Source organism: Saccostrea echinata, unplaced genomic scaffold (genome assembly GCF_033153115.1).
Source record: "Saccostrea echinata isolate AGI-Se365-2 ecotype Australia unplaced genomic scaffold, CSIRO_AGI_Sech_v1 ptg000012l, whole genome shotgun sequence".
NCBI classification, from domain to species: domain Eukaryota; kingdom Metazoa; phylum Mollusca; class Bivalvia; order Ostreida; family Ostreidae; genus Saccostrea; species Saccostrea echinata.
Window position 1 is genome coordinate 11604100 of NW_026889761.1, and position 11163 is coordinate 11615262.

The 11163-nt window shown below is 35.4% G+C and overlaps 1 protein-coding gene across 1 annotated transcript; it reads left to right on the top strand.

Annotated features, from left to right (window-relative positions):
• The first annotated feature begins 4994 nt into the window (after window positions 1-4994).
• Window positions 4995-8922, top strand: LOC133185347 (uncharacterized). The gene is made up of 3 exons (XM_061320493.1): window positions 4995-5441; window positions 6568-6664; window positions 7932-8922. The coding sequence occupies exons 1-2, from the start codon at window positions 5057-5059 to the stop codon at window positions 6636-6638; spliced, it is 456 nt and encodes a 151-aa protein (XP_061176477.1). The 5' UTR covers window positions 4995-5056; the 3' UTR covers window positions 6639-6664; window positions 7932-8922.
• The last annotated feature ends 2241 nt before the right edge of the window (window positions 8923-11163 follow it).

The following is an 11163-nucleotide window of genomic DNA, read 5'->3' on the forward strand; positions in this document are numbered from 1 at the left end:
AACATTGCAAATACTGCCTGGGGTGTATCCGTGTCATATGGGTGGGTGGTGGAAAATTGGACAATATCGTTCGGGCATTGGTGACACCCTTATCTAACTCGCATCCTCGGGTCCTGCGACCAACATGTCACCCCACTAATGTAAACAATTTCTGGATAAGATTCCATATTGTCCTTGTAATGCTGCTGTAATTGTTATATCTACCGTGAGGGACTGGGTATCAGGTTTGCTTTCATCTCAAACAAACGTGATTTAAAAATCCAACAGTAGCCTTTACGGCTTATTTTGACATTTCATTTACTATTTTTCTGACAGATCTACTCGTCTTTTAAAGCCCCAGTCTTCAAGAATCAAAATTATATCAGCGATGTATTTATTAATGTTCTTTCCTCTTTGTATTCGAATTCTATGAAGACTAAATTACAAAACATAACTTCCGGAAACTTTTAGTTAGTTTGCAAGAAGCGCACACCTGGACGGATATTCATCTCTCTATAGTTTACTTTCCTCGACAGACTCCATCAGTCACCGTTTTTGTTGGAGTGACCACTCTATTTAACGTGAATTTAAGGAAGATTTATGCTGAAAAGGCGCGATGTTTACGGAGTTTAAATTAATCAAAATGTACTTGACAACCATGGAAATAAATATTGCTCTTCTTATTAAAGAGTACTCAAATCTCTCTCTCTCTCTCTCTCTCTCTCTCTCTCGTATTTGTGAACTTATTTTGGTCCAATCCTAATTATTCAATTCAATAAATGAAATATGATGGATTTATTATTTTTAAAAACAGGAGAATTTTTAATAAGAAGAAAGATTTTAAGTGTAAACTAGGTACCATGATTATGGTTATCATGGTCATTATGTGCCTGTCTATCACGTTTTCTGTGAAATCATATACTACGAGGATTTTCCCTACACCACTGAGCGAGATTTGCGGAACATTACAAAGTCATCAGTGAGAGGGCCCTCTGTGAACAGGCGGGAGAGAATAGCGGGGCACCACGGGAGCTCCTCACGTACCCCGAGTCTGCTTAGGTGTCGGAACCTGGGCGGGGGAACAAGTTTACAATCATGTCCGCAATCAGGGAGAACAAAGGGAGATTACACAAAGCAAAACTGTAGCTGGAATAGTTAGGGGGTTTTATCGCCAAGGTGGCACTTTGTTTCGCATAGGGTAGTGATGTAACGGGCCAAAGTCGGCATTTCTTTCTAGTTATTGTGAAAATTGATCTATCATTCTCACCTATTCTAGGTCCCGTGAATGAGTTTTACGTAATACAAAAGGCATCTGTTAACCATATACTTTTGGGGAAAATCTTTCATTGCCTTCGAATGTAAATCTGCTTGAAAAATAATATCATAGGTGATACTTTAAATGGTTGCATGTTTTTTATTTCATTTTTTTTTTAATTTAAATTATTCATTTAATTTTTAGGCGCTTTTTCGTATGTTGAATCTCTATTTACACAAGCAAATTAGTTTTAGTGAAAAAACTCTTATCCACAAAAATCCAAGTTCAAAAGGTTGGTCACTTTGAGGTACTATACCGTACCAAATGGACAAACAGTAATTAGATGACCAAAGAGGCTTATTGGACGTGTAATGTTTCGTTTTATTTAGATAAGGAATGGAGAATAAAGGATCTACTATCTTAAATCACTATCCGGTCAAAACACACTTAGATATATATGTTTGTGTACAAGTAATCCAGATAAATTAAAGAGCTGAGGATGAAAAATTACTCACCAAGACTTCATAGGTTTTCTTTGAGAGAGAGAGAGAGTAAATAAACTCTATCAGTCAGTTCTAAAGGGGGATGCGGGATAACCAGTTAGACTTGGTACAAATGAAAGAAAAATTATGATTTATAAATTATAATGAAAGAAAAAATCCATGCTTAAAAAAAATGAAAAGTGATTCTAGTGTTTTATAAAGCTTCACATTTTTTACAGTAAGTTAAAAATTATTCCTTTTTAGTTTTTTTTTTAATTCAAGAGGAATCTGTTTATGCCATTTGCCATGAACCTAAATTTGAAATAAATAAATGTATGGTCGTGGGTATTTGTAATGTCGGATGCAACTCCTACCATCAAATCCGCCTGAAGAGGGATCGGATGTTATATATATAATATTTTAAACTGATATTTCATGTGTATTCATTTATTTTTTATTATTAATTAAAGTGAGGGTGTTAATTCGTAGGAAGATGGCCTGGAGAGCGTGGATATAGTATCCTGTAGAAAACAAAGATACTTACATATGATGACTCCTACCTCTTTTTTGTTTGTTTGTTTTTTGTTTTGTTTTGTTTTTTTGGTTTTTTTTTTGGTTTGTTTGTTTGGTTTTTTTTTTTTTTTTGTTTGTTTGTTTGTTTTTTTTGTTTTGTTTTTTGTTTGTTTGTTTTGTTTTGTTTTTGTTTGTTTGTTTGGTTTTTTTTTTGTTTTGTTTTTGGCTTGTTAGTGCCCCCTCCCCAAAACTGAAAATGTTTGGTTGTAGTCTATGAGACTGCCTTAAGCACAAAATTTCTTTACGATTTCAGATAAAGAAAGGCAATTAAAGAATATAAAAGGTGACATAAAGAAAATTTAATAGAGACAAAACCCCATTATCTTGAGATTCGCTGTGGATTAACATGCAACGAAAGCAATCTTTTGATTTTAATTCATTAATTTCAAGAAATGATTATTTTGGCTCAGTTTATCAACGGCGCATCTGTGCATCTGTTTGCGCAAGCAGCTTGAAAGGACGTTATCAAGGAGAGGTGAAAACAAGCTTTAAACTGACGTGAAATTAACACACGCAGAGGCATTTACTACAAATTGTTTCCCCTTCAGTAACTTGTTTCTTTGATTATCGGAAATAAACCCAAATTAACCGTAAGGAAAAGGTGGCGCTTCGAATTGTCTGTCTGCTTCTGTTTGATCTTTGGGCCATGGTAGAAGTTAGCTAATTCAACCTCAAAGATACTAGCGCTTGATTGCACAATAAAAATCCAATTACAAATCATTACATGGTGATTTTATCGATTTAGAAATTAGTTGTGACTTAATTGGATAGCCTCGCCGACAAAAGCCGGAATGTGCCGAAACTGTTACTTCTCAACGGGAGATAATTCTGTCGTACCGTCCCCAGGGATTGCCACATTTTAGCATTTGGCGGGAAAGGGAAATTTTTACATTCTTCCAGTCCTTAAGTAAAAAAGAAAACCATCTTCTTATAAAATTTGGAAGTTGGGTCATTCCAAAATGACCTCCCAGAATTTATCATCTTTTGAGCCATTAAGTGCTTAATTTTGGAGCCGGTGGTAGCGTCCCACAACACAGTTTAATACCTCTTCATTCCGAGGATTACTTTTGTTAAATATCTGTCTTTAAATAGATCTTATTTGACTTATCCCTATGATGAAAGGAATAAACAAACATGTGTAGCGCGTTTATCTTTTCATAACAAAATATTTGGACATCTGATTTATGATAAGCATTTATCATAATCCTCTTTTGGTAATCTGCAGAAGTTTTTAAAAGATGCCGAAACTTTTTCTATCTTTTCGTGATTTTATCTGTCTACTTTGGTGGAGATTTTTAAGTAATTATACATCGATATTTCATGCAGATTACTTGATAACGGTTTCGCAAAGATTTTGATTTATTTGAATGAAGTCGACATAGCTTATTGAAATTTTTTTAAAAAGTTGAAATGATTTTTCATGTTTGAAAAAAATTATTTAATTTTATTAGGCTTACTATTGTGCTAATGATAATAAATGAAATGATGCAATATGCTGATTTGGTAAGGTTAACTATGTCGAAATGTCGGGAATGTTATAATCCTTTTGACCAGTTAGATACTCCTTATATATAGTGGAGATACTGTTCAGAAACACCATACCGTTACTTCAAACAGTTCATTAGCATCCTGGTTTGTGGTCAAAGCTCGTAATGTGCATTTAATTAGTGGATTATGTATACTAATTACCATTTATGAAGACATGGCCCAGTTCCATCATCTACTAAGGTACCGCACGGATAAATGTTCAACGATATCAAGTTTCACGATACTGGTTTGAGGCGATCTAAAGGGCAGCATAAAATATTGGCCCCGTTGCCTAATCTTCGCGAGCATATTGAATATAACTGACATTTATGTTTCTTGTTTGTTGTTGTTTTTGTGATGTCATTTTTTTTTCATCTCCGATAATATTTCATTTGACAATTATAGATTTTCAAGCATAAGTTCTTTGTTTGAGTGGTTTATGTCAGATTACACTGTCATCTGTTGGACTAAATACACACCAAAAATGTTGAAATTGAATTAAAGTGCGTGTGCACAACCTGGTTAAATATTTATACTGGCCAGACGAACTGTGACCTAACCCATAACACCAAACATCTGTTGAATATACACGAAATCAAACAGAATCTGGAATATTAATCCTCAGAAGTGTCGAGTGAACATTCCAATTCAATGAACAAAGTGGAGGACTGACAAATCTGAACAGTAAACAACCAATACTCTATTTTCTGTAAATATTTTTAAAAAAAAAATGAAGGGAGGGGTGTTAAAATAATTTCCATTTCCAAAAAGTATAATGAACAAAAATGGTCTTATCTCCCTTTGAATGCAGTAAAGTATTGGCTAGGAAGTTTCGCCTCAGTAAACATTGGAGCAAGTGCCAACACGCCAGGCTCGTGTCTATTTTTAGATATTCAATAAACCATAACTGACTTTTCCATGTTTACTACGTTAACCATGTTAACTGCAGCTTTAAGAAAAGCTTGCTATTACCAGGTTTTTAAAATACACTATTAAGATTTCCACTATTTACCCATTGCTATGTACATTTTTTTATTAAATGTGAGGAATCGTAACATTTGTAGTTTATACTATAACATGCATATTGATTATTATGTACGTCGACGTCACGTGATGATATGAAAGCTAACCCCGCCCAACTGCGCAACGATTGGCTGCCATGATCAAGATTACCGTAGCGTGTTCTGACTTGCTATTACTCTAGTGTTATTATTCGGATCGAGAGCACGTTAGTTTCAGTATGCTAGACGGAGCTAGTGGTACAGTGAAAACAGTAAATATGGTCGAAATAAAACCTAAACCGAAGTGTTGCCGGAATTTATTTGGTTCTCCGAGTGTAATGGAGAGGGAATACATGACCAAAATTTATAAAGAATGTTTAAATGAGGACTTAAAAGTAGCAAAAGAAAAGTACGATTTTGACATTTGTAAGGACACTCCACTATCAGATAGGTGGGAACTTACAACTACGGCCCCTGAATTTTACACAAGGATATACACATCAAAACAGGAGCGACTTCATCCACTGAAGAGGAAAATGGAATTGGAAAATGATACAGAGAAAAGTGAAACGGAATCAACGTGCAATAACACACCCCCTGTTCTGAAACAGACAAAGATGCCAAGTAAGTAAAATTTCTGGGACCTTCAACGTACTATTTTGAGAGAGAATAGGTTGATTTTGCGATATTTTTGTAATTCGTTCCGTTTATGTGACTCGCGTTTTCTGTCTCCTTTCACATGAGGAACTTGGTACGGCATGTGTTTCCGCATGACAACCGATAATCTACGCATTTCTTATCATATCCCCTAAACTGCAATGTTTATTGATTAGGATGAATTTAAGTTAACATAAACAACGCAGTTGGAAAGGTGTTTTGTCAAATCTAGGTCAAACCAACAAACTCTGCACTTGATACAAATACTACGATCTGCTTGGCAGTTGTAATTTTGACATTGCCGCGGATGTGTGTGCGTACGGGGATGAGTCACGAATTCTCACAATCAGTACGAGTAGCTGATGGGGAAATTGTTTAATTTGTAGACCTGTAAATGGAAACACCATGTGTATTTCTGGCTATTTAAAAACCAACGTGTTGGTTCGGATCTTTAAACTTAGTGCGGGAATGTTTTGAAACTAGTTTTAGGTCGCGCGATTGGACGCGAGGTTGATCGTGCACGGACGTGTCACCATTGCTGTATGTCGATTCGCCTTGACGAGATGCCAACTTTTCCGTTAACCCTGGTTCATTCATGATCTCCCTGTGCAAGTTTATACAAAGCTGTTCATTGTTTCGCTTTTGCGCGGTGTATCCAATACTTAAACTTTACTATTTATGTCGTCGTTAGCTATGTTGTATCAATCATGTCACCCCATGCCGAGCTGGACGGGTAATAGTGGTTGACACGTGCTGTTATATATACACACAGGCCGTAATAATCAAGTAGCAATATTTCATGACATAATACAAGAAATTGACAATCAAGACCGTTAATCTGTTTACACTCTATATTTGTTTCCCAATTATAATTTATGTAATGAGTTGTTGACAGATAAGTTTTCCTTTGTTCACAAGAACTAAACATATGTTTATAACATAATTACACTTATATATGGACTTATATATATACTTGAAATTTATGTCCATTGTACTGTAAATGAAACATATATAAATATCTTTGTGAGGAATATTAATGATTTTTATAAAGTGAGATAAAATTTTAATTAAATCTTTTTTCTATTTTCTGCAGATTTTATGAAAAAGAGAAAGAGGGCCGATCTATCCCCATCAGCGACAGTGACCAAACAACTGCGGCTGTAGCCCCTTAATGTAAAGGGCTTCTAAATGTAAGTTAATTATTCATGTATATCCTGCACAAAAATCAATGCCTGCCTTCGGATTTCTTTGTAATATTTGACGTAATGATGAAGAAAGGTAAGGGAATCACTATGGAATCCGAAAACAAATATAGATTCTATAAATAGTATAAACCCACACAACATACGATGGTTTAAGCTAATATCTGGAGACATGCCCAATAAAATCTGGAGAAGAATCAAAATAGGGTTTTGATTTTGTTTACGTTTTCATTTGCACTTGTCTGCTAAACATGACACGAAATTTCGAACAGTGATATCAACAAGATATACCAAGTTTTAAAAAAAATACTTATTTAGGTGTAAAACAATCAGACTTTGATTCATCTGAACGCGGAAGAAATAATATGGGCATATTTTTAAAACCTTTCAGTACATATATAGACGTGTTATGTGAAGTAATCGTATTATTGGAAAGTCACACAGCTAGGGGGAAATAGGGAAAGATTACATCGCGATAAAGATCAGCTGGTGCCATCAATTGAATAGAGTAATGTAATAGTGCAACAGCTACGACCACGAAAAAAGTCAAACTAGTGCACGACCAGCAGAAAAAAACCTTGCGGTGATTGCACGTTTTAAAAATTTGGAGATTTAAATTTAGTGAAGAAATGCCACATGGCCGACACTCGAGTCAGAATGGGGTCATTCAGAATTTTACAAGCAGGCATCTCGTAGTACGCCGTAGTAGTTAACACAAGGTGTTTCGCGCTCCGCCGGAGAAAAGGCCTGGGAAACGCACGTACATTTGCATAAAGCCCGATTCCTTATGCAGCTTTTTGTAGGTCATAACTGTCAGTTTATCTTACCGCGGTGCCTTATGGGATACGTAGCTCTAGGTCGTCTTACGCTTATTATCTTGTATGCAAATGAAGTCAATTTCACCTTTAACACCAATTTTAGAAAGAAAAATGTTTTAATTTTGAGTTTTGGCTACACATTGATAAGAAATTAAAACATCCCTGTGTCATACAAGGTAACAAATCATGTGACATTTCCTCATTTATAACTGTCAACTTTTAACCATATGTTGACGAAGGCGTAGGGTATTTTAAGGTTGTACGAAGTGATGCCAACGACCTTGCCAAACAATTTCATAGTAAACACTTGATAACGTTAATGTTCTTTTGGGGCATGTAGCTAATTGGTTTCAGAGCGTCAATAGCTCATTATTTTGTCAGATTACCAAACACGATGTTAAAGTTGTATTTTACTGATGGATCTCTTTTTTTAACAGGATTATAGTGCTAGAAACAGGGATCTACAATGGAGGGCCCGATCTTCAAAATAAAGCAGTGAGCATTCCATGCAGGACTATTTTGCCAAAGAGCGCCCTATTCTTGCCAAAATTCCCGAGACCTACGCTAATTACAGTTTATTTGGACTTAATGTGTATGGGATGAAAAAAGAAATCCTGCAAAGCTTTCTTGCAGTTACCATTGTGAGCCCTGTTTCCTTTTCGATATTAAAAGCGAAACATGCCCCTTTTGCACAATTTGTGACTTCGCCTGTGTAAATGTGTACACGGCTTCATATTGAGGACTTGTGGACAGTGCAAGGGCAGACTTTATATATAAATGTGCAATTGACAACCGGACAATGACAGTGTCATTGCTAGCAGTATGATCTCATCAATTATTTATATAATTTTTTATTATTTGTCAATTCTTATAAAGAAAACAAATCCCTATTTGTAATTGTGCTATTTATTTGTAAAAAGATAATTAACAGAACTACATCTTTGAGAGAAAAAAAAGTTTCACGAAAAAGTGGAACATATCTTCATAGATATATATTATTTATAAATATATATTCAGATATTTTAATACAGAACATTTGACACGTTTCTGCCATATTTATTATTGTTTTGTGGTATGAAATACCAGAGGATGGAAAATATTGAAAGAGAAAAAAAAATGAAAAGACTGAAAGAAAAAAAAAGTTTCTCTCAACCTTAGACTTTCTGTACATCGCACAAATTTGTCAAGAAAATCCATAAAGAAAAAATGATCTCAAATTTCTCTTGTTTTTGATAACTCTTTTTACGACTTAACATCCAAAGTGTTCATTTTTGTGTATGTGTGAAGATATTTGGTGTTCGCTGTTTGAATGTTATGTAGTAAACGTTTGTATGCTTTCATCATATTTGGTGTTCCTCAAAACAAAAGTCAGAAAAGTTGTTGAGAAACTTATTGTTGTAAAAAATAAAAGATATAAAGAACATAAAATTTTTATTGTATTTCTTGAAAGAATTGCGTCTTTTAATTCATGTATCGGAAGAGAGAGAAGAACATGTTTGAAGTTGTAGTATTTGTTGTTCAACACACAGCTCCTACAATATGTTACATGAAGGAGATAGACGTTAAAAAGCGCAGGGATACGAGGAAAAAAATAAGCCAACCATTGTTTTCACTTTAAATATCTGTACTGGCTGTTGATGAATGCGTCAAAAGAAATCGATACGTAACAGCTGTTTGCGATTGAAAATTTGCTATGTGTATGTGAAAAGGAACAAAAAAAAAAAAATGCATGAGAAAAATACACGGAAACCTTGACTTTAGAGTGTGGGCTCTTATAGATGCTTATTCAGGGGGATGCATCAGTTAAAAATTACAAACCACAGCCCTTTGAATAAAGAGGGGGGGCATAGGAACTCAAGTGCATGGGTAGTGCTTATACTTATACTAGAATCTATTTTAAAGGAAGCAAAGAATTCAACTTTCCCGTGCGAAGCACTGTCTTGTTTGAGAGTCGGTGTCACTCTGTGCATCAGACAAAAATAAACACACACAGGGAATATTTTGATATTCTCCTGTATTTCCACATTTACTTACACCGGATACAGAGTTGTCACAACTTGGTGGATATTAACGGGAAGAAAAACAGATAGGATAGATAGATCCTGTACCTGTCTTCTAAATTCTATAACAACCAAGACCTCGGAGTACATACATGTATGTTCTGGTGCAGTTTTCCTAATCCGTTACCACTAATGCGTATGTGTAATTTTATTTTGAATGTTGGTAAACAACCCCCCCCCCCCATAATTTTATTTGAAATAGGTGCATTAGAATTTATCGAGAAGTAGTGTTCATTAATTTCAGAAATAATATGTTAGGAAATGTTCTTTCTTTAGATCGCATGTATTTCGTCCACAGTTGGACTTTATGTCTGGTTCTTTCCCTTGACCAGACTTAAATATTTGCATTTGCCCCTGGGCAGCACTCCCCAGAGAAACCACAAGGCGGCTAGTATTTACTGTTTTAATGATGCACACGTGCGCAGTAGACATAGGCACACGCCATCTCTATCTCCTAAATCAACATGAAACTCTCTGGTTGTGCCAATCTCTCTGAAGAATAAGCAAAAACAAGAAAATTCCGAAAGATGTTCCAGCCCCTGTCAGCAACAAAGAACTCAAATTAGTCGCCATGGCAACTGGCGGATAGAATTATTTTTGCGCGAGCTTCGGAGATGATTCATGAGATGCCTTATTCCTCAAAGATAACGATTATGATTTTATGGGGGTTTTTTGGTTCCAAATCGCTTTAACGCCTTTACTCACAAAATCCGCTTTCCCTGTCCTTCCTCAAATATAAGGAAACCAAACTCTGCTTTGTAACATATACCTTTCAAATTAATACCAAAGTAAGATGAAAAAAGATATGATGAGGTGAAGAAACAGTAGTTTCTTTATTTTAGAAGAAAAAAAGAAGCTTGTTGCAAAGCACTTAGCGAAGGTATTAAGACGGAACATCTGGAGGCCTTTGTAACAAACCACTTGAGATCAGATTTTGCACAAGAACGTAAGGGGCCCTTGTTGACAGCAGTCAAAAACTACAAGATATCTCCAGGATCTTCCTCTCCGTTCGTCCCCCCTTGGGTCAGATTACGGGGATGTATTGTGAGGGGTAGATTGGAATCAAACTTTTAACCCTTTTATCTTGTTATGTAAGAAACCACATTGTTTGTTTGTCTGGTTGAGGTAAAAGAGAAAAGTAACATGGGTTAGCTTATCAGGCGGCATCGCAAAATAAGTTTCTGAGCAAGTAGCGAGTACCACCAATACGATTTGCTTACAGCCCTATTCATTAATAGAGCCTCAGCTAAATGTAATCAACAAAATTGTAATTAAAATGCTACTCTTTAATATGATTGCAAGGGTCAGGCACCCGTGCTGATTGCATTCTCAATTGATTTTTTCCATTAACCTGAGTCATGCTGACAAAATGAAAATAGAAAAAAATATGAAATTAGAAAAAAAAATTCCGTTCTCCAGTTATAGAAGAGAATTAAATAATCAATCGTAAACAATGGTCCGCTGCCGATTCTTCTATAACCCGAATCTACTCTTTCGTTAACGGAGTCTATTCCGGTAAACTGACATAAGTTTACAACTTAAGTACACTTAAACCAATATTATAATGCTGGGAGGCGAAAGACCATCGACCTACGTGTCGTTTGATGGA